Genomic DNA, 24,142 nt, shown 5'->3' with positions numbered 1-24,142 from the left:
CACTCTACACCAACTTGAATTAAAGTCTTTAATTATTAAAATAAAACAGTCCCAAATACAAAGACAAAAATGGTTGCCATCCAAAGGAAAAGTGCGACCTGCTCTGATGCGGTTAAAAGGGTTAGTAATGTCTAATAGCAGCATTTGTGGAGGTAATAAAAGTTCAGAGCTGGATAACGTGGAATTCCGAGAGGTTAAAAAGGGTGGAAGGAAAAAAAACAAGCAGATTATATCCACTCAAGAAAAACAGTAATTCCATTTCAAGGGACATGTCAATCATTTTACTATACACAAGTGAAATCATATGGAAAAATAATATTTATAGCTATTTACATCTCATACGCATTATAATGTACATTAGCAAGTTATATCACTTAACATTTATCTTTGAATCCTTACAGAACATTAAAAAAATAATACACTTCATTCCACTTCTGACAGTAGACAAAACACATTCAGATTATATCCAGTTGCACTAGAAAATAGCAAAGATGGTGAAGTGGGTTTAGCACCGAGTTTTGTCTCCAGTGTGGCGACAACGGAGAAGATGAATATTGCTGTAATGATCTGGAGAAAAGTGCAAACACACACTGCCTTTATTGGTCATTCATGGAGTTAGTGGGCTACAGGACACAACGTGAGCATTCAATAATTAGTAAACATGCTGTTTGAGCCTCCTGCGGTGCTCCTGGAGTGCAGTGAGCAAAACGTCCTGCTGAAAAGTGGAAGAATGTGATGGGTTTGAAAGAAGCTCCGCCCACTGTTTGGCACCGTTTGCGTACCGTCGGTTGTTACTGAGATAATGTGAATGGACTGGAGGTAAAGAATAGAAGACATTTCTCCAATGAGGAGCATTAATAAATATGTAACGTTGATGGAAGTAAGGTGCGTTAGGACTTGAAGACGTGCACGGCCCGCACCACGTACTGCCTGCAGATGGGGCACTCGCTCATCCTCTTGCCGCACTTTGTGCACGTCACCATGTGGCCGCACTCCAGCAGGACGCAGTCGATCACGGCGTCCATGCAGATCCTGCACAGGTTTTCGTCGTGGAACATCAGCGGCTTCTTCTCGCCGTCTGCAAAGAACCAAAGGGAAAATGCTTGTGAGGGGATTTTGTGGTCAAATTGGCGATGGTCATTTTTGTGGACTGTGATGAGACATGAATGGCTGATTTGTAAAAATACGGCAAGACCTCAACTTATCCTCTTAAGGCCCAAGCTGTTTGTTTACATGCTTTTTTTTGTATTACTCCTTGCTATTTGGGCTTATTGGACCCTAATTAGAATAAAAACTAAAAAACATATTTTGATATGATGTACCTAGTCCATAAGTACACAAACGTGTACTTCATGTATAGTGACATGCTCATTTTTATTATTACACTTTTTTTTCCAAAATTCATTGTATGTTATACTCTTCTGACACCACCAGAGGGCAGTATAAGTGTCCACACAAGCAGCATAAGACCCCAATTCAGTAGTCTACACCGGTGGTTCAGTGATGTACCCCCTGTGAACAATTTTTTAATTCAAGTACCCCCTCATCAGAGCAAAACATTTTTGGTTGAAAAAAAAGAGATAAAGAAGTAAAATACAGCACTATGTCATCAGTGTCTGATTTATTCAATTGTGTAACAGTGCAAAATATTGCTCATTTGTAGTGGTCTTTCTTGAACTATTTGGAAAAAAAGATATAAAAATAACTAAAAACTTGTTGAAAAATAAACAATTGATTCAATTATGAATAAAGATTTCTACTCATAGAAGTAATCAACTTAAACTCTTTGGGGATTGTAATAGAGATCCTTCTGGATTCATGAACTTAATTCTAAACATTTCTTCACAAAAAAAGAAACCTTTAAAATCAATATTTATGGAACATGTCCATAAAAAAATCTGTCAACACTGAATATTGCATTGTTGCATTTCTTTTCACAGTTTATGAACTTACACTCATATTTTGTTGAAGTATTATTCAATAAATATATTTATAAAGGATATTTGAATTGTTGCTATTTTTAGAATATTTCTAAAAAAAAATCTCACATAGCCCTTGGCATACCTTCAAGTACCCCCAGGGGTACGCGTACCCCCATTTGAGAACCAGTGGTCTACACAATTTTGGAAATAAGAGCTAAAAGGTGCTGTCCACGCATGTGGCCACTAAGGCCTTTAGAGGTTTAAGTGTTTTGAAATAAGACCTGTCTCTCAGATAATTGTTGTGCTTTAATTTGCAAGTTAAAGTACCATTGATAGTCACACACACACAAGGTGTGGTGAAATTACTCTCTGCATTTGACCCAACCCTATGTCCACCCCCAGGGAGGTGAGGGGAGCAATGAGCAGCAGCGGTGGCCGCGCTCTGGAATCATTTAGTGATTTAACCCCCAATTCCAACCCTTGAGACTGAGTGCCAAGCAGGGAGGTAATGGGTCCCATTTTTATAGTCTTTGGTATGACTCGGCCGGGGTTTGAACTCACGACCTTCCAGTCTCAGTGCGGGCACTCTAACCACAAGGTTGATATTTTTAGTTCATATGGCCATTTTTGTGCTTGTAAATGCTGAATTTAGGCCAAAAATGTTGTACAATATGATTCAGAATACTATTTTTTTTTTACAAAAAACCGGCATAGCTCGGTTGGTAGAGTGGCCGTGCCAGCAACTTGAGGGTTGCAGGTTCGATTCCCGCTTGTGCCATCCTAGTTACTACTGTTGTGTCCTTGGGCAAGACACTTTACCCACCTGCTCCCAGTGTCACCCACACTGGTTTAAATTAACTTAGATATTGGGTTTCACTATGTAAAGCGCTTTGAGTCACTTGAGAAAAGCGCTATATAAATAATTTGAAGCGGTCCAGCCACCCCCGGGACCCCGGGAGGGACAAGCAGTAGAAAATGGACGGATAGACGCGCAATGTGGCATTGGACACCCTGGAGTGTGGCCCCATTTAAGAAAGCATGTTTAAGGCCGGTCATACTGAGGTTCCCAGGACAACATTAAAGTAGTGACTTGATAGACAATAAACGTACAACACAGTTCATCATCATTACTATCTTAAAGGCCTACTGAAACCCACTACTACCGACCACGCAGTCTGATAGTTTATATATCAATGATGAAATATTAACATTGCAACACATGCCAATAAGGCCTTTTTAGTTTACTAAATTGCAATTTTAAATTTCCAGCGAAGTATCCTTTTGAAAACGTCGCGGAATGATGACGCTTATGTTAACGCATTCTTGTGACGTTATTGGTTGGAGCAGACATATTAGCCCAGCACCACTCACGGCTAAAAGTTGTCTCTTTTCATCGCATAATTACACAGTATGTTGGACATCTGTGTTGCTGAATCTTTTGCAATTAGTTCAATTAATATTGGAGACTATAAAGAAGAATGCTGTTGGTGGAAAGCGGTGGATTGCAGCTGCCTTTAGCACCGAAACACAGCCGGTGTTTGTTTGTAGTGAAGCTTTAACACAGAGCGGTCAAGCGAACATGTTTCTCTACGTCAACCAGCAAGTTTTTGGATGGGAAAACTGTGATATTAAATCGACTCTTACCGGAGACTTGAGTGGATTATGCGACCTCATCCTGCAGCTCAAAAAGGCAGCTGTGATCTTGGCTCCACGGCTTCTCTCAGAGACACTGGCGTTCACCGCAGCCATCCGACCTTCAGGTATGACTTTATAATATCACTAAAATACCATTAACACAATAAGCAGATATGGGATTTTCCAGAATTATCTTAGTAAATGTGTCTAATTACATCGAAAAACGCTCCCACTGGAGCAGTCACCTTTTGTTTCTTTTTTTTTGTTTCACTTTAACTTTCCTCAACCACGAATCTTTCATCTTTGCTCAAATTAATGGGGAAATCGTTGCTTTCTCGGTCCGAATAGCTCTTGCTGCTGGAGGCTATGATTACAAACAATGTGAGGATGTGAGGAGCGCCTACAACCCGAGACGTCACCCGCACATCGTCTGCTACTTCCGGTAAAGGCAAGGCTTTTTTTATTAGTGACCAAAAGTTGCGAACTTAATCGTGGATGTTCTCTACTAAATCCTTTCAGCAAAAATATGGCGATATCGCAAAATGATCAAGTATGACACATAGAATGGACCTGCTATCCCCGTTTAAATAAGAAAATCTCATTTCAGTAGGCCTTTAAATTGTGGATGCGATCATTCTATGGTGGATCATTACTGTAAATCACATGCAGGAACACTGTGATAATACGCATGACAGGGTTTTATACTGATGGTGTTGATGATGAGGAGGACAGTAGATGGTATTTATGGGATGACACGGACCACAATTAGTAAACTTACCGCCAATAGCCCCATTGCAGATAGGAGGGGGGAAGGCCACTACTTTGGTGTGGGAGGAGAGAGTTGAGCAACATTTAGAAGAAGACGTTGCTCCGTGTGTTGCTTTAGCTTTAAATTTGCTTTTTGGAAAAAGTAGGATGAAGGCAAACTCACACAGGCGCTTACCTTTGGTTACAGTACTGCTCACATTTTCCACTGCAAGAAAATGAAAAAAATACAAATTTAATGTTTTACCAAAATGTAAATATCCACTTTTTTAGAGTACTTGTGTTGATACAGATCAATTATGGCACTCATGCATTTGGATGCAAAATGGGTTATTTAAGACAACTACCCTATTTTTCTGACTATAAGATCATTTGAAATCCTTCAATTAAAAAAAAAAAACGACAGTGCGCCTTACAACCCTAATTGTACCGACTTTGAAACTATTTTTTGGTACATGGTGAAATGATAAGGGTGACCAGTACATGGCAATCATACGTGTGCACTGTATTTTGATGCCTGTTCAATAAACGACGGTAGCAAGTACCTGTAAGCAAGGACCAAAACATGCTGTAGATCCGTTATTGAGAATTTAGAACATAACGCATGGTGCTCAAAAATCGGTGAAAATGTTTTATTACGACTAGGGAAGCCGATAAATGCTTTAAAATGTAATGTCGGTAATTATCGGAATCGGTTTCATCGGTATAGCTCGGTTGGTAGAGTGGCCGTGCCAGCAACTTGAGGGTTGCAGGTTCGATTCCCGCTTCCGCCATCCTCGTCACTGCCGTTGTGTCCTTGGGCAAGACACTTTACCCACGTGCTCCCAGTGCCACCCACACTAGTTTAAATGTAACTTAGATATTGGGTTTCACTATGTAAAGTGCTTTGAGTCACTAGAGAAAAGCGCTATATAAATATAATTCACTTCACTTCACTTCGATTATCGGCATCGGTTTCAAAAAATAAAGTTTAGGACTTTTTAAAACACCGCTCTGTACACAGACGTAAGGAGAGGTACAGAGCGCCTTCAAGTGAATGCAAGGCATTCTATTGGTACATCAACAAGTACCAATAGGTAAGAAAAGTTGTTTATTGCATGACGTCAAACAAAACGGCAGAGGATATGTCTTCTGATAGGTGCCATTTTGGGGTCCTTATACACACACACTCATCATAATAATACTTGTACGTTGAAGTATTGTACATCTGGCTACGGTAGGCGTATTGTGCCGTGTTCCATTAAGCGGTGTGTAGCTTACCAAAGTCGTATTTATAGATGTCCGATAATGGCTTTTTTACTGATATCTGATATTCCGATATTGTCCAACTCTTAATTACTGATATCAACCGATACTGATATATACAGTCGTGGAATTAACACATTATAGTGCCTAATTTTGTTGTGATACTCCGCTGGATGCATTAAACAATGTAACAGTGTTTTCCAAAATAAATCAGCTCAAGTTATGGAAAAAAAAATGCCAACATGGCACTGCCATATTTATTATTAAAGCCACAAAGTCCATTTTTTTTTTTTAACATGCCTCAAAACAGCAGCTTGGAATTTGGGACATGCTCTTCCTGAGAGAGCATGAAGAAGTTGAGGTGGGCGGGGTATTTGGGGAAGTAGGGGGTGTATATTGTAGCGTCCCGGAAGAATTAGTGCTGCAATGGATTCTGGGTATTTGTTCTGTTGTGTTTGTTGTGTTACGGCACGGATGTTCTCCCGAAATGTGTTTGTCATTCTTGTTGGGTGTGGGTTCACAGTGTGGCGCATATTTGTAACAGTGTTAAATTTGTTTATACGGCCACCCTCAGTGTGACCTGTATGGCTGTTGGCGAAGTATGCTTTGCATTCACTTGAATGTGTGAAAAGCCGTAGATATTATGTGACTGCGCCGGCACGCAAAGGCATTGCCTGTAAGGTTTATTGGCGCTCTGTACTTATCCTTACGTCTGTGTACACAGCGGCGTTTTAAAAAGTCATACATTTTAATTTTTGAAACAGATACCGATAATTTTGAAACCGATACTGATAATTTCCGATATAACATTTTAAAGCACTTATCGGCCGATAATATCGGCAGTCCGATATTTTCGGACATCTCTATAGCAAAGCCTTCCTGTAGCTCTGATAAAATTAAAAACTAAATGTCTACTGCAGAGGACGCTGGTTCTATTAAGTATACAAAATAAGACTATTAGGAATTAAAGAAGTCTGAGACCCTTGTCTTTCTGAAAATGTGGCTCCCAAAACAATGTTGTTGACTATCCTCCCAATAATGCAAGTGTCATGTGTTGCAAAACATTGAGGTACATAAATTGTCAACCAAATCAAATTATCATGTAATCTATAGTTAAAAATACAAAGAGGGGTTGTTCTGAGTAACCAAAAAAAATACCCACGCGATTTCCTGTTCTCCTCAGTCTCTCTGTAAAGTCTGCTGACTCGCTCCACCAGCTCCCACTTCTCGCAGCACCCTGAATAGTTGACAAAGTTCCGAGCCAGGATCTCCTTCAGCTGCCTGACGGAGAGGCCTTCAATGTCCCTCAGGCTGGAGATGTCCGTGAGAGATGCTCTGAGCCGACGGCGCGCCTGAGGACTCGTCTGTAGCATTAAGAAAAAGAAGGCGGCTCTTGAGCCGCGGACAAAAATCCTCATGCTTTTGCATTAACATTACCCCATTACCTCAGGTGTGTTATCACTAGGATCCAAGTTTAGGAGTGACACTGATGTTGCATCACCAATGTCCTGCATCAGAACAAAGAGCACATATTCAGTATGTGCAATAATACACACTGATGATGAAAGTGATGTCTTTAGTACAACAATGAATGTCTGCTTTCATTCATAGAAAGGCTTACTGGTCCCAAATCAGGCTAGGTTTGCATATATACAGTGAACCGCATAACATACAGAATACATAAAACAGACATGACAGAGTAAATTAATAAATTACTATTTGACATCCCTTTTATGTTTACTAAAAACAGGAAGTGGTAACTTCATAGTTATTTCTTGGATTCAATAGTGTTTTTCACCTTCTATACTAAAGTGCTGACACATGCAATGTTCTTTATTCCCATTGTGGCTTATTTTGCAGTCAATTAAAAAAAGCAGAGAGACTGAGTCACCAACGCGTGGATTTCTTTGTTTGGGTACTCTACTCCGCAGATTCTGATTGATATGCAGATGGAAAAACAAACTACAATGGAACCTTGACTGAATAAAAATATGCTCTGTTGTACGGACCTTGTCTCAGTGTACAATTGTTTCATCCATCCATTGTGAGAGGGCTTATCAATCTCCAGTGCTCATTCAGTCGGGACAGCAGTGCTGTCGTTAGCTACCTAGCTCCTTTGTGTGCTTTTTAACTGCTGCTTAGCCTTTTTACAGCTTTTGTCTAGATCTGCTATTTCAAATGGAGTCTAAAGAAAGCAATAGACAAGCAATGTAGTTTGAAACATTCAAAAAGTATTCACAGTTCTGTCTCCTCACACATTCTGCAGCTGCAAGTCACGAATATTACCAACAAGGTAAAACAGATTTAATTGGTTATTCCTAATCATTGTTGCCACCTGGATGCTAAAGTTAAGGAGTTTTTTTTATTTCAAACTGTGAGTGCACCACAGGGCTAGTGACAGTGTGTGTGCATATCGACAGGGCGGCTGCAAAAGTGCAAACAAGGAGGAAAGTCGAGCTAGTTGTTGTTGTTTTGGCTTTACGATTAAATAGAAAGTTGATCCATAACCTCCTTGTTATGTTTGTTTGATATACAGTACTGTACAGCGCTTTATATTGAGTTCAAATTTTAAGTTTCAAGTTTCAAGTGTACAAACTTTTACTAAAATATGGACTTTGTCAAAACTGGAAACTATTATTCACATTTACAGTTCCTTGTGGATATTTTTTTTTTCCATTTTATTTTTTAGACTTTTTCTATTTACGAACAGTGTTCAAAAAAAGCATTTAAGTTTGTAAATAGAGGTTTCCCTCTGGTTTGAAAAGCACAATGTCAGGCTGTGTGAGAATCCTAGTATATGAAAAGCATGGCAAGATTTTGGCCAAATGGTATGAGAAGTTTGGTGTAGGAATACCAAGGTACCGCTATGTGTGTAATTGGTCAGGTGGTTAGCCTTGCTGCTTCAATTCCCAGATTGATTTCCAGTCATACAGCAGCAACTTCCACTGAGGTCAGTTAAGAAATCATTGTTTCATGATTGTTATCTCTTTCGTTATTAATCCAGTCCTCCTCAAATTGTGGGGCTTTCTCTGCTGACCTCAGGAACAAGCTTTTTTTGCAGTACTAGAATATGCTCACCGTGCTTGGCTTCACCGCGGGAGATGAGGAAATACTGGTGTATTGTTTTCTTTAAAGGCCTACTGAAACCCACTACTACCCACCACGCAGTCTGATAGTTTATATATCAATGATGAAATATTAACATTGCAACACATGCCAATACGGCCTTTTTAGTATACTAAATTACAATTTTAAATTTCCCGGGAGTTTCGTCTTGAAAACGTTGTGTAATGATGACGTGTACGCAAGACGTCACGGGTTTTAAGGAAATATGAGCGCTGCACACACACACACACACACACACACACACACACACACACACACACACACACACACACACACACACACACAGCTAAAAGTCGTCTGCTTTAACGGCATAATTACACAATATTTTGGACATCTGTGTTGCTGAATCTTTTGCAATTTGTTCAATTAATATTGGAGAAGTCACAGTAGAAAGATGGAGTTGGGAAGCTTTAGCCTTTAGCCACACAAACACACGGTGATTCCTTGTTTAAAATTCCTGGAGGTGAAACTTTCCTATGGATCAGAACGCTGTCAAGAGAACACATGTCAACCAGCAGGTTTCGGTGAGAAAATTGTGGTTAAAAAGTCAGTTCTTACTGGAGAAAAGCTGAGCTTGTACCGTCCATAGCTGCCGTTGACTCCCCTGAGACACTGCGCGTCAAGACACCCGTGGAGACACCCTTCCGACTATCAGGTAATATCAAACTCACTAAAACACTAGCAACACAATAGAAAGATAAGGAATTTCCCAGAATTATCCTAGTAAATGTCTCTAAAAACATCGGAATCCGTCCCAATGCAATCGCGTTTTTTTTAAACTTATTTTTTTTTATCTTTTTTTTTTCTAGTCCGTCGCTATCAATATCCTCAAACACGAATCTTTCATCCTCGCTCAAAATAATGGGGAAATTGTCCTTTTCTCGGTCCCAATAGCACTTTTTGTTGGAGGCTCCCATTAAAAACAATGTGAATATGCGAGGAGCCCCCACACGTGTGACATCATCGTCTGCGACTTCCGGTAGAGGCAGGGCTTTTCTCTTAACACCGAAAGCTGCTAACTTTATCGTGGATGTTCTCTACTAAATCCTTTCAGCAAAAATATGGCAATATCGCGAAATGATCAAGTATGACACATAGAATAGACCTGCTATCCCTGTTTAAATAAGAAAATTTCATTTCAGTATGCCTTTAAGGTTCATAAGGATACAATGTTATGCAGAGGTGTACTTTTAACAATTGTATTAACATCTATATGGTACTATTTATAGTTGTGGTTGAGAATGGGGGTGCTCCAAAATATTTCCTACTTTTAGGGGAGATGTAACAGAAAATAATTGGGAAACACTTTATGGGCCTAACCTTGGCAAAGTAATTTGTTCAAATGAATGCTAGTTTCCATGTCAGTTATTGATTTTGCTGGTGAGAAATGTTTCCGCCTTCAGTGCTTTGGCTTGTACTTGTTAAATGTGAAGTTACAATAAAAAAGAATGAATGTGCTGACCTCGTTGGTATCGGAACTATCACTCCTGCTGAGAGGTTCTTCTTGAGAGGCAGCGAGTGCGGACAGCTCCGAGGCAGACTGTGTGGTCGAAGGGGGCTGCGTGTACAGGGATCGCGAGTGCAGGCTACTTGTGTCAGGCTCGTCCTCTCCTCTGCTGCCTTGGTGACGGAGCACCAGCTCCACCAGGTCTTCTTTTTCCCTGCAGGTGTCTGTTGGGACGTTGTGGAGCAGCAAGTACTGCCGCAGGTCCCTGACCTTCAGTCGCATGAGCCGCGGCCGCTGGAAAGATGTTGCCTTCAGCAAATGACACGTGGCACAGATGCGCACGTTCTCCAGAAGCACGGAGCACAGAGAGCAGTAGCTCTTCTTGCAGTCGCTACAAATGTGCTGAGAAGAAAAAGAGACCAGCATTGGAAATTGGACATACAGTTGCGTTTAGAAATGTATATGCACGTAATCATGTTCGAAGAGTGGTTAGCATATCCGCCTTGCAATCAGAAGATATGGGTTCAAATGTACATGGCACTTAACCAGGTAAGGGCTTTTGTAAAGAAAATACAAATATCCCCAAAAAAACCTATTTGATCACTAAAAGAATGTCAGTTGAAAGAGGCATCACAAAAAAACATGATCTGCTCCGGTGTTCATTTCGTTGGCTAATCATTTTCGTCTTAAATATCGTCAGCGACCTATTTTCCCCTGACTAAAATAAGACGATATAAAATAATAAAATAAGATGCTTTCTGGCTGTCTCTTCAGGATGCGCTGTTTTGTGGGCAGTCTTATTGACACTCCATAACCCTCCTCCAGGCCAGGCCCCCTTTGCCTCCATCTCCTCCCCATCAGCCATGTTGTAGTTTTCAGCGCTTCCATATGGAGTCTGCTGACAAATAAGTTAGAATTATACTCTACTTTTTTTTAGAAATGGCAACAGCAATGGTATTTCTAACATGCATGTACAAGCCAGTCCCTCCCACTACAAGAAGATAAGAGAGAAATAAAGAATTTATTGACTACAACTTTGAACGACAACTGGATAAAAATGGGGGACAAGTGTAAAGCTCTTCAGGTAAACCTCTACCATATATGGAGATAGCCGCTGAAACTGTCACAGTTACAGAGAAGCTTCGATGTAGACCACATTACACAAAGAATGGCAAACAAAGCCCATAAACTGTATCTTCACATTTTTTTGTGTGAAAACTCTATTACAATGATTACTCGCACAGGATTACCTGTAATTAATGTTAAAGATGAGGACTTTCTATGCAAACCCTGTATAGAAAGCGGAGATTTAAAAAAAATACACAATCTTTGTATTTAATCTTTGCAAAAAGGTTATGAAGTTGAAATATAAAAAGATTCCTGAAAGATATTTACTGATATAGACATACATGCAGAGCAAAAAATTACTAAATATGTATCATTCCCGACCATAAGGTCATGCTCCTTTACTTATTTAATGTATTGTTACATTAGTTATTATTGTTATTACTATAATGTACACTGCTGCTGGAATTTTAATTTTCCTGAAGGAACTCTCCTGAAGGAATCAATAAAGTACTATCTATCTATCTATCTAATGAAATAATCATTGTGTCAATACTGTATTATTACAGTTTACTACTCATATTTGAACAGTGGGGGAAAAAAGTATTTAATCAGGCCCCATTCTCCCACCTAAAATGATGAGAGACGTTTTTTATTATCATCATAGGTAAACTTCTACTGTGGGAGACAGAATGTGAAAATAATCCAGGATATTAAATAATTTCTTTGCAAACCATGGTCGAATATAAATATTTGGTTAGCAACAAAGAAGCAATATTTCTGAAAAAAGAAGATTTGACATTATATTTTGTATTACAATAAACAAATGTTTAAAAAAAAGCAAGATTTCTGGCTCTCGCAAACCTGTAACAACTTCTTTACAAAGCGCTTCTGTCCTCCATTCATTACCTGTATTGATGGCACCTATTTGAACTCGCCTGTATGACAGACACTTGACCACAGCTTCAAACAGTCAGACTCCAAACTCCACTTTAGCCAAGACCAAATAGCTGTCAAAGGGCACTAGGAACACAAATGTAGACCTGCACAAGGTTGGGAGAGAGAATCTATAATAGGCAAGCAGCTTGATGTCCATCCATCTATTTCTACCGCTTGTCCCGTTCGGGGTCGCGGGGGGTGCCTATGATTTAATCAAATGTGGGAGCAATTTTTGGGAAATGGTAGACATACGGAGTGGCTTGGTTGGTAGAACGGCAATACCGGCAACTTGAGGGTTCCTAGTGTGATCCCTGCTTCCGCCGTCCGAGTCACTGCAATTGTGTCTTTGAGCAACACACTTTACCCACCTACTCCCAGTGCCACCGACAATAGTTAAAAAAGTACCGTATTTTCCGCACTATAAGGCGCACCTAAAAACCTCAAATTTTCTCAAAAGCTGACAGTGCACCTTATAATCCGAGGCGCCTTATATATGGAACAATATTGAGCCACAATAAGCGGTAGAAATGGATGGAGGTCTCGCAACTACGGTAAGCAGCCGACAACTTCATTTTCCCCCGTAGAAGAAGAAGCGCGCGGTGCATGATGGGATATATGACTGCGGGAGGCGTGCAGTTTCTGTGTGTAAAGACCCCAAAAGGGCTCCTACGACGCAGAGTTTAAACTCAAGGTGATCAGTCACACAGTAGAAGACGGGAATAGAGCAGCAGCGAGAGAATTTAACATTAACAGCAGCGACACTGACTCGTTTAATGACGACTTCGACGAGACGGAGCCGGACAGTATTCGCCCAACTGTTTCATTCGAACACTGAAGAAGAAGAATTTGAGAGTTTCGTGGATGAGGAATAACTTAATAAAGTGAGCTTTACATGTTTATTTTGTTTGTTCTGTGACATTATCGTTTGAGCAACGTTGAGTTATTTATATATTATTGCTTTGCACTATTTCGAGTGTTACTATATTGTTATTGCATTAACGTTTGATTTACCGTAACAGTATCAGACTGTTTTTTACGTGTTTATTGAATCGGGGAAAATAATAAAACAGCTCTTTATTCATTTTGGGAGTGAACAGAGTTGTAAGAACGCTGGTTTGTAATCTATTAATAAAGTTTGACTGACCCATCTGACTGTTTTGTTGACATTCCCTTTAGCGCAGCTCCATCTAAAGCAGGGGTGCCCACACTTTTTCTGCAGGCGAGCTACTTTTCAATTGACCAACTCGAGGGGATCTACCTCATTTATATTTATTTATTTATGAAAGAGACATTTTTGTAAACAAGTTAAATGTGTTTAATGATAATACAAGCATGTGTAACACATATAGATGTCTTTCTTTCACGAAGACAAGAATATAAGTTGGTTTATTACCTGATTCTGATGACTTGCATTGATTGGAATCAGACAGTAATGATGATAACGCCCACATTTTCAAATGGAGGAGAAAAAAAGTTGTCCTTTCTGTACAATACCACATGAAAGTGGTTGGTTTTTGGCATCTAATTCATCCAGCTTCCATACACTTTACAAGAAAAACATTGGCGGCAAATTCCGTAGCTTGCTTGATTGACATTCACGGCACCCGAGGGTCTTGTGAGATGATGCTGGCTGCTGCCAGTTCATTATTATGAAAAAATGACAGAGAGGAAGGCGAGAAACACTTTTTATTTCAACAGAATTTCGCGCCGTCCCTTCCGTCAAAACTCTAAAGGCCGACTGCACATTTCCTATCTTCACAATAAAAGCCCTGCTTCATGCTGCCTGCGCTAACAAAATAAGAGTCTCGGAAAGCTGGCGTGCACAAGGGATGTGCACGCCAGCTTTCTGAGGGATCGCTTGTGCACGCCAGTTTTCCGAGACTCTGTGTTTAGTTAGCGCAGGCAGCATGAAGCAGGGCTTTTATTGTGAAGATAGGAAATGTGCAGTCGGCCTTTAGAGTTTTGACGGAAGGTACGGCGCGAGAGTCTGTTGAAATAAAAAGTGTTTCTCGCCTTCCTCTCGGTCATTTTTAATAATAATGATCTTGCAGCAGCCAGCGTCATCTCACAAGACCCTCCGGTACCATGAATGTCATTTAAGTGACGTCTTGGTGAAGATTGATGATCACTAATTTTTAGGTCTATTTTTTTTAAAAGCCTGGCTGGAGATCGACTGACACACCCCCCGCAGTCGACTGGTAGCTCGCGATCGACGTAATGGGCACCCCTGATCTAAAGGATGCGTAACGTAACCCCAGCCTCTACTGTAGCATCTATTCTATGTGCCTTATAATGCGGTGCGCTTTATATATGAACAAAATATTAAAATAGGCCATTCATTTAAGGTGCGCCTTATAATCCGGTGTGCCTTATAGAAGAGTGTCTGTACGTGCTTCCTGTGTGTAAAGCTGGCGCCCCGCTCTCCATCTGCCAAGACAAAGATTGTGAGTGACTATCAGGAGGACTCACAGCGTTAAATAATACTGTTAAATAAACGCGCACATGTGCTGAGAGAAATGCACTGTTCGAAGCAAATGCGAGGCTCAACAATTCTGATTGTCAAACACATTTGTCACTCAAATGCCGGTGACGGTGGAAAAAAAAAAACCTCAACGTCTTGCGGCTATTCATCCCACTAATTAAAACTTCAATGTCAATTAATCGTGCAGCCCTGACTACTACTACTTCCTCTTCAGGATCACGGGATGAAATGGAGCATATCCCAGCTGACAAACATAAGGCACACCCATTCACACTTCCACCGAACGCATGCTGGCTGCATGGAAGTCAGCCAAGGTAACCACTTCACTATCAGTGATTGCTGGAGGGCAGAAAAGGATTAAATATAATGTCTTTACACAATGTGTAACTGAATACGCTTCGCCCTTCAAAAAGTATTACAGGCCTGAAGTCAGGACCTACCTTCCTCCTGAAGACTGAGAAGGCCAGACCACAGGACTTGCACACAAGGCTGGGACTCCCTGAGCTGGTGGGCGGGTATGTGGAGTATCCTGCACTGGGTGCAAACCTAAAGGGTCCAGCGCCGGCCCCGAATCCTGGCTGCTGACCTCTGACGGCTCCAGTACCCATAACTTCATTCAGCAGACCACAGCATGAAGCCCACACGGACGAAGCCCCTGCCTGATGTTTATAAAAGGAACAGATACAGTTCAGTTTTTCATGTACAGTTTACACTCAGTTCAGTATGTGTATAAATAAGAGAAAAAAAACTACAGACGTTCATGACCGAGACACAACTTTCAGGCAGTCTCAGTCCCCCTGTTTGGTCTGGTCCTTTTTGTCCTGGACTGCGTCTACACTTGCGGAATCAAACAATACTAGCAGCGCCAACGAACTAGAGTCCATTTTGACCGAACCAAAAATTATAAACCTGAACAAACCCGAATACAACATGCGCAAGTGTGACGGTATCAAATTTATTGCTAACATCCATCCATCCATTTTTAAACTCAAAAATATGCAACATAAAGTGGCAAGAAATATATGTTAACAATGAATAAAGCAAAATACACTATATTGCCAAAAGTATTTGGCCACCTGCCTTGACTCACATATGAACTTGAAGTGTCATCCCATTCCTTACCCATAGGGTTCATTCAATATGATGTCAGTCCACCTTTTGCAGCTATTTCAGTTTCAACTCTTGTGGGAAGGCTGGCCACAAGGTTGCGGAGTGTGTTTATAAGAATTTTCGACCATTCTTCTTGTGAGGTCACACACTGATCTTGGTCGAGAAGGCCTGACTCTCAGTCTTCGTTTTAATTCATCCCAAAGGTGTTCTATCGGATTCAGGTCAGAGCTCTGTGCAGGCCAGTCAAGTTCATCCACACCAGACTGTCATCCATGTCTTTGTGGATCTTGCTTTGTGCACGGTCATGTTGAAAGAGGAAGGGGCCCGCTCCAAACTGTTCCCACAAGGTTGGGAGCATGGAATTGTCCAAAATTATTTGGTATGCTGGAGCATTCAAAGTTCCTTTCACTGGAACTAAGGGACTAAGACCAACTCCTGAAAAACAAGCCCACACCATAATTCCTCCTCCACCAAATTTCACACTCGGCGCAATGCAGTCCAGAAGGTACCGTTCTGGCAACCTCCAAACCCAGACTCGTCCATCAGATTGCCAGATGGAAAAGCGTGACTCATCACTCCAAAGAAAGTGTCTCCACTGCTCTAGAGTCCAGTGGCGATGTGCTTTACACCACTGCATCCGGCACTTTGCATTGGACTTGGTGATGTATGGGTTAGATGCAGCTGCTCGGCCATGGAAACCCATTCCATGAAGCTCTCTACGTACTGTACGTGGGCTAATTGGAAGGTCAAATGAAGTTTGGAGCTCTGTAGCAATTGACTGTGCAGAGAGTCGGCAAACTCTTTGCACTATGCCCTTCAACATCTGCTGACCCCTCCGTGTCAGTTTACGTGGCCTACCACTTTGTGGCTGAGTTGCTGTTGTTCCAAACGCTTCCGTTTTCTTATAGTAAAGCAGACAGTTAAGTATAGCAGACAGTTGACTTTGGAATATTTAGGAACGAGGAAATTTCACGACTGGATTTGTTGCACCCGTGGCATTCTATGAAAGTTCCCCGCTGGAAATCACTCTTGAGAGCAGCCCATTTTTTCACAAATATTTGTAGAAACAGTCTCCATGCCAAAGTGCTTGAATTTATACAACCTGTTGCTGGACCAAGTGATTAGGACACCTGATTCTGATCCTTTGGATGGGTGGTCAAATACTTTTGGCAATATAGTGTATGTTTTGGACCAAAAATCTCTAAGCTAGTGTTACCATATATAAGTTATTGAGTAGAAATATGGGGACATAACCACAAATGTACACTTCACTCGTCAACAGTGTTACAAAAAAAATGCACAATGTTGGATATAAAGAACATACAAACTTTTTACTTATTAAAACCAAAATATTGAAATTCAATGATTTGGTGCAATGATATGCAGAAAGCAAACTAAAACCTGCTACCCAAGAATGTACAGCAATTATTCTCAAATAAAGAGGGGAAATTTAATCTTAATGAAAAATCTAACTTTAAACATTTGTTTATATGAACAAAACATAAAATCTTTAGTATATCAGTATGTGGAATTAAATTAAGGAATGAATTAAGTTAAACAATTAATATGATCCAGTTTAAGAGACTGTTCAAACTACATGTCTTTACAAAGAATGATAAACATCTTGAACCTATTGAAAATAAGATATTCATCTTATTAGGTGAATCATAACTGACTTAACTATTTATAAAGAGAACTGTTGTATTCAGTGACGTAAATAGTGTTACAAATTGAGAACAGAAAGTGAACCGTTCAGTTTCAGTTGATTTTGAACATGCATACGATACAATGTAATGCATCGCACAATTCCAGTTGTTTCATTACAGCACGTCCGAAAAAGAGCAAGAAGAAGCGGCGCTTATTTAATCCTACCCTTTTTTATACCATAGCAATTTTATCCAATTTCCTTGTTCTTTGTAACAGAACAGAGAACAAATAAATTACAAATAATATACCACAGTAATCAAATAAATATTTAATACATAAATAATCTTTCTCTCAATATAAAAAAATTAGAAAAGGAAAATAAAAAAGGTTCAAGATGTTTATCCTAATTTTAGTTCTATGTACTTTCTGAATACTTGTAGTTTAAACAGTCTCTTAGACCGAATCATATTGGTGCTTTGTTTGATTTCTGTAGTTAATCCATTCCATAATTTAAATCCACTTGGCAACACTAAATTGGCCCCAGCGTGTAAACGTGAGTGTCAATGTTGTCTATCTGCGTTGGCCCTGTGATGAGGTGGCAACTTGTCCAGGGTGCCTGTGCGTGGACTCTTTTAAAGTGGGGAGACTGGTGCACACACAGCCACCACACTGTCCTTGGCAAAGAGAAGGCCAGGGTCCAATGGCATGGAGACCAGGACAATTGGGGGTCCATCTTTGCGTCAACCTTCTTTGTGACTGTTGTGCAGCTTCTCTGAAACCAACATAGGGTTCCAACGAAGTCCAATGTTCACTACAGACGTCATTCAAATCCACTATTCATGGAGTTAAAGCAACTTAAACTGCATAAAGTGATCAACTTTAAAACAGCTCGAATTATGTTTAGGGCATTCCAAAACTCTCTGCCATCCAATATACTGAACCTTGTCCAGGTTAGGGATGCTCACCATAGTTACAGTCTAAGTAGAAATAACAAATTATATAAAACAACTTTAAAATCAATGTCATTTCAGTGCGTGGAGTCAGTCTGTGGAACAACTTGGGGGACGAGTTAAAAACGGGTTCCAGCGTGATTCAATCCAAAACACTGTTTAAAAAAGAAGTACGAGCAGGAAAGAGAGTGATGCCCTCAGCACAGAGCGATGGGAGAGAGGTGTATGGTCAGAGTGTGTTTGGGCCTCTGTGTGTGTGTCTCGTCTTGTCTCATAGTAACAGTGGTCCTATTGTATTGTTATTGTAAGGGAGTTTTTCTTGTTTTTGTTCCGTATAGTATTGTTGTTGTATTATATTGTTTATGTTAAATGTGGAATGAGTGAGAGGGGTTGGGATATTATAAGCATCTGCTTAATCTAACCCCTTTTCAAGCCTTGCATAATTGTCTCCGCCAAAATGTAAAAAAAAAAATGTGTGTTGTTGTACTGTGCAGGTTTGAAATAAATACTTCAATTAAATTCAACATCCGCCGTGGAGGTTTTTTAAGGTCTTAGGGCAAGCCTGGGCAATTATTTTGACTCGAGGACCAAATTAAGAGAAAAAAATGTGTCTGTGGGCCGGGTATATCTATTTTTAGGAACACTAATACAAAACCTCACAATAATGTCTGATTGAATGCTAAAAACGTTAGGACAGACCGCTTTAAAAAACATAATGGTATTTTACATTTTTATATGAACGATAAAACACTGAATATTGACAAAATATGAATGTCACACCCCCTCTTTCGATCGACATATTTTACAATCAAGTGAAACGCAACAAAAATGCAACAAACAGTGAAATATGAACGCAAGGGTACAAAATAAACCCACCTACAATATGATACATGTGATATATCACTAAGCTTTAGAACTTTGTTGTAAAAATCTCCTTCCGCGTCTGTGGAAACGCTTACCATCCACACTGCTTGGTGGCTCGTCTGACCTGCTGTGACGTAGATGACCATAGTAACTAATTAGATTACCATAGTAACTAATTAAGTGACCATAGTAACTGGTATATCATCCAAAAGCGCAGATTCAAACCATTGAAATACTTTGTACTAGGGCTGGCCGATATATTGATATACACAATATATCACAGGTTTGTCTCTGTGCGATATAGAAAATGACCAAATCGTGATATTCGAGTATACGTTCTCACGCAGTTGCTTTTAGCTGCGGGCATTACACTACAGGCTCTTCTCGCTCTTTCCTGTCTCTCCTTCTCACAGACAAGCAGGCGCACCTTCTTACACACGTCACATGCTGTCACGTCATATGTCACATACATATACGCCCTCGCGGAGCAGAGAAGTAGCAGACTGGGTAACGTTAGCTGTGATGCTAGCGAAGCCATGCGAGTGGTAATACGAGAGAAAGAAAGTGCTAATGAAGGAAGAATTAATTCCAAAGAAAAACAGCATTGGCTCTATCGTCTGGCGGTGGTTTGGCTTCAAGCGGGAAGATGTCGAATAGACAACTTTAATTTGTCAAGTGTGGGGCACAAGCGTTGCTACCAAAAGTAGCATTACTGCTAATATGTAGCATCATTTGAAAAGTCACCTGCTAATAATTGTTTAATAAATACAGTTTTGGTCAATTGCCTTAGTTGTGATTTCCTTCTCTGCATTAAAGTTTTAAATGAGTATTTATAAAAGGCCTACTGAAACCCACTACTATAGTTTATATATCAATGATGAAATATTAACATTGCAACACATGCAAATACGGCCTTTTTAGTTTACTAAATTGCAATTTTAAATTTCGCGCGAAGTATCCTGTTGAAAATGTCGCGGAATGATGACGCATGCATTTGACGTCACCGGTTGTAGCGGACATTTTTTTCCAGCCCCATCCAAGCTATAAGTAGTCTGCTTTAATCGCATAATTGCACAGCATTCTGGACCTCTTTGTTGCTGAATCTTTTGCAATTTGTTTAATTAATAATGAAGAAGGTAAAGAAGAAAGATGGAGGTGGGAAGCGGTGTATTGCAGCTGCATTTAGCAACACAAACACAGCCGGTGTTTCCTTGTTTAAAATTCCCGAAGGTGAAGCTTTACTATGGAACAGAGCGGTCAAGTAGACATGGTTCCCGACCACATGTCAAACGGCAAGTTTCGGTGAGAAAATTGTGGAAATAAGTCGGCTCTTACCGTAGACACGAGCGGAAATTGCGTCCTCCTGCAGCTGCGTGGCTTCCCTCAGAGACACTGGCGGTCACCACACCCGTGGCCACACCCCTCCAACTTTCAGGCACCATATAATCTCACTAAAACACTAGTAACACAATAAGCAGATAAGGGATTTTCCAGAATTATCATAGTAAATGTGTCTAATATCTGAATTGCTCCCACTGCCCTCGCCTTTTTTTTTCTCTAGTCCTTCACTCTCACTATCCTCATCCACGAATCTTTCATCCTCGCTCAAATTAATGGGGAAATTGACGCTTTCTCGGTCCGAATCGCTCTGGCTGCTGGTGGCCATGATTGTAAACAATGTGAGGATGTGAGGAGCTCCACAACCCGTGACATCACGCGCACATAGTCTGCTACTTCCGGTACAGGCAAGGCTTTTTTATTAGCGACCAAAAGTTGCGAACTTTATCGTCGATGTTCTCTACTAAATACTTTCAGCAAAAATATGGCAATATCGCGAAATGATCCAAGTATGACACATAGAATGGACCTGTTATCCCTGTTTGAATAAGAAAATCTCCTTTCAGTAGGCCTTTAATGCAGTATGACCAAGATTGTTTTAATGTAGACACATAGATTCATCGTACTGCTGTGATTATATGTATCAAGTGTTAATTCAAGGCTAAGGCAAAATATCCAGATATATATTGTGTATCGTAATATGCCAAAGATATCGAGATATTAAAAAAAGGCCATATCGCCCAGCCCTAATTGTTATACATTCTTGGGTTGCTGGTTAAAATTTGCTTTATACGTCATTTTAGCTGTTGGAAATGCACCAAAAAATTGTTGAAAACACGTGTTAGTAATTGCTATAAAGTGGAAAAAGAGAGGGATTAAATAAGCTTGGCTTCTTACAACTCCTTTTCGGATATGTTGTAAATAGACATGAAAATGTATAACATGTGATGTATCATATTGTTGGAAATAAACTTTAACCACCCAACATGAACGTCTCACAATTGTGAATCATAGATTACACCAGTGTTTCCAACCACTGTGCCGTGAGATACATTCTGGTTGCCGTCGGAGATTAAGTAATTTCACCTATTTGGGTTAAAAATATTTTTTGCAAATCAGTAATTACAGTCAGCAAATTATGTATTGTTGTTGAGTGTCGGTGCTGTCTAGAGCTCGGCAGAGTAACCATGTAATACTCCTCCATATCCAGTAGCTATTTGATTTGTAGATGTCCGAAACAGTGGGAGGCAGTGTGCAGGTAAAAAGGTATTTAATGCATAAACCAAAAATAAACAAAAGGCGAGTGCCCCTAAAAAAAGGCATTGAAGCTTAGGGAAAGCTATGCGGAACGAAATTAAGACTGAACTGGCTACAAAATAAACAAAAACAGAATGCTGGACGACAGCAAAGACTTACTGTGGCGCAAAGACGGCGTCCACAAAGTACATCCAAACATGACATGACAATTAACAATGTCCCCACAAAGAAGGGTAAAAACAATTGAAATAGTCTTGATTGCTAAATAAAAGTAGATGCGGGAAATATTGCTCAAAGGAAAACATTAAACTGCTATGGGAAAACACCCCAAAATTTGAAAAAAAAAAAAAACACCCAAATAGGAGCGCAAGACAAGAACTAAAACACAGCACATAGGAAAAACTGCAAAAAACACAAAATAAGTCACGGTGTGATGTGACAAGTGGTGACAGAACACCTACTTTGAGACAAGAGCTATAGTGATGCATGCTTGGTCATGCTTTAAAGTCCTATCCAACAATTGCGACGACTCTTTATTGTTAACCGAGTTTCGTTTTTTGCTGATTTCTGCTGGTGTTGTGCCTCCAGATTTTTTCAATGCAAAAAATGTGCCTTGGCTCAACAAAGGTTGAAAAACACTGGATTAGACGACCTAAAGAGTTAAATAAACGCAATAATATCCGAACATGAGTAAGACTGCCATTGATACCAGGGACTCGAACACCGATACCAGGGACTCGAACACCGATACCAGGGACTCGGGTTACTTCGCTAATGCTAGCTAGCGAAACCCGAGCAAACATCTTAAGCAGGAAGCCAAGCTATAAATGACACATAGTTTACATGAAAGTGCACCTTCATTTCGGCTCCGGCGTGTCTACTGGGTGTGGAGAAGTTGACAATGTGTTCATTGCAAGATGGAGCGTCCTTTAAAAAGATGAAGTGTGTGGACGCGTCTTGGTGTGATTATAGCATTAGACAGAGACTTCTTCCTTGTTTTGGTTAAACAGGCAAAAGGACACAACGGAATAGTTTTTACTGCCATCTAGTGGATGTCTGGTAGGAGTGCAGCCATAACATAGTGTTCAAATAAATTATTTAACCTGGCAGGATAACTTAAGTTTTTTTTTCTTCTTAAAATCAATCAATCAATCAATGTTTGGCGCAGTGGTAGAGTGGCCGTGCGCAACCCGAGGGTCACTGGTTCAAATCCCACCTAGAACCAACCTCGTCACGTCCGTTGTGTCCTGAGCAAGACACTTCACCCTTGCTCCTGATGGGTGCTGGTTGGCGCCTTGTATGGCAGCTCCCTCCATCAGTGTGTGAATGTGTGTGTGAATGGGTAAATGTGGAAGTAGTGTCAAAGCGATTGAGTACCTTGAAGGTAGAAAAGCGCTATACAAGTACAACCCATTTATCATTTATTTTATTTATACAGCCCTAAATCACTGGTGTCTCAAAGGGCTGCACAAACCACAACACAAACCACAACGACATCCTCGGTAGAATCCACATAAGGGCAAGGAAAACTCACCCCAGTGGAACGTCGGTGACAATGATGACCATGAGAAACCTTGGAGAGGACTGCATATGTAGTAACCCCCCCCTTCCCTCCGACCGAAAGCAATGGATGTCGAGCGGGTCTAACATGATACTGTGAAAGTTCAATCCATAGTGGATCCAAAACAACCGTGAGAGTCCAGTCCAAAGTGGATCCAACACAGTAGCGAGAGTCCCGTCCGTAGTGGAGCCAACAGGAAACCATCCCAAGCGGAGGCGGATCAGCAGCGCAGCGATGTCCCCTGTTGATACACAGGCGAGCGGTCCATCCTGGGTCCCGACTCTGGACGAGCGGTCCATCCTGGGTCCCGACTCTGGACAGCCAGAATTTCTTCCATGGCCACCGGACAGGGAGAGAGTGGGACAGAGGAAAAGAAACAGCAGATCAACTGGTATAACAAGGGGTCTATTTAAAGGCTGGAGTATACAGTACAAATGAGTTTTAAGGTGAGACTTAAATGTTTCTACTGAGGTGGCATCTCGAACTGTTACCAGAAGGGCATTCCAGAGTACTGGAGCCCGAATGGAAAACACTCTAGAGCCTGCAGATTTTTTTTGGGCTCTGGGAATCACTAATAAGCCGGAGTCCTTTGAACGTAGATTTCTTGCCGGGACATATGGTACAATACAATCAGCAAGATAGGCTGGAGCTAGACCGTGTAGTATTTTATACCAAAGGGGACAAGCTGTAGAAAATGGATGAATGGATGGATATATATATATCAAAATCAGAATCAGACATACTTTATTAATCCCTGAGGGGACAATCCCATTCAAGATCAGTCAAACA

At 40.6% G+C, this 24,142-nt stretch overlaps 1 protein-coding gene and 1 long non-coding RNA gene across 4 annotated transcripts; one reads left to right on the top strand and one right to left on the bottom strand.

The window, feature by feature from the left end:
• Positions 1–14: 14 nt before the first annotated feature.
• LOC133556673 (E3 ubiquitin-protein ligase RNF34-like) lies at positions 15–22,794 on the bottom strand. 3 transcript variants are annotated; one of them, XM_061906822.1, is made up of 8 exons: positions 22,648–22,794; positions 15,067–15,285; positions 10,156–10,542; positions 7,013–7,075; positions 6,730–6,931; positions 4,489–4,530; positions 4,336–4,374; positions 15–1,078 (listed from the first exon to the last, which is right to left on the bottom strand). In XM_061906822.1, exons 1-8 carry the CDS (start codon positions 22,651–22,653, stop codon positions 891–893), a joined length of 1,146 nt encoding a protein of 381 aa, XP_061762806.1. In that variant the 5' UTR covers positions 22,654–22,794; the 3' UTR covers positions 15–890. The 3 variants fall into 3 exon arrangements, with proteins under 3 accessions (XP_061762806.1, XP_061762807.1, XP_061762808.1); XM_061906823.1 differs by having other exon boundaries at positions 4,336–4,377; positions 4,501–4,530; XM_061906824.1 differs by lacking the exon at positions 4,336–4,374 and having other exon boundaries at positions 4,501–4,530.
• LOC133556675 (uncharacterized) lies at positions 12,755–18,847 on the top strand. Its single transcript, XR_009807565.1, has 3 exons — positions 12,755–13,025; positions 14,841–14,940; positions 15,040–18,847. It is a non-coding gene; the product is annotated as an uncharacterized LOC133556675 (long non-coding RNA).
• Positions 22,795–24,142: the final 1,348 nt, after the last annotated feature.

This window comes from Nerophis ophidion, linkage group LG07, assembly GCF_033978795.1.
Source record: "Nerophis ophidion isolate RoL-2023_Sa linkage group LG07, RoL_Noph_v1.0, whole genome shotgun sequence".
NCBI lineage: Eukaryota > Metazoa > Chordata > Actinopteri > Syngnathiformes > Syngnathidae > Nerophis > Nerophis ophidion.
The sequence above is the reverse complement of the archived record's forward strand: the minus strand, read 5'-3'. Positions and strand labels throughout refer to the sequence as shown.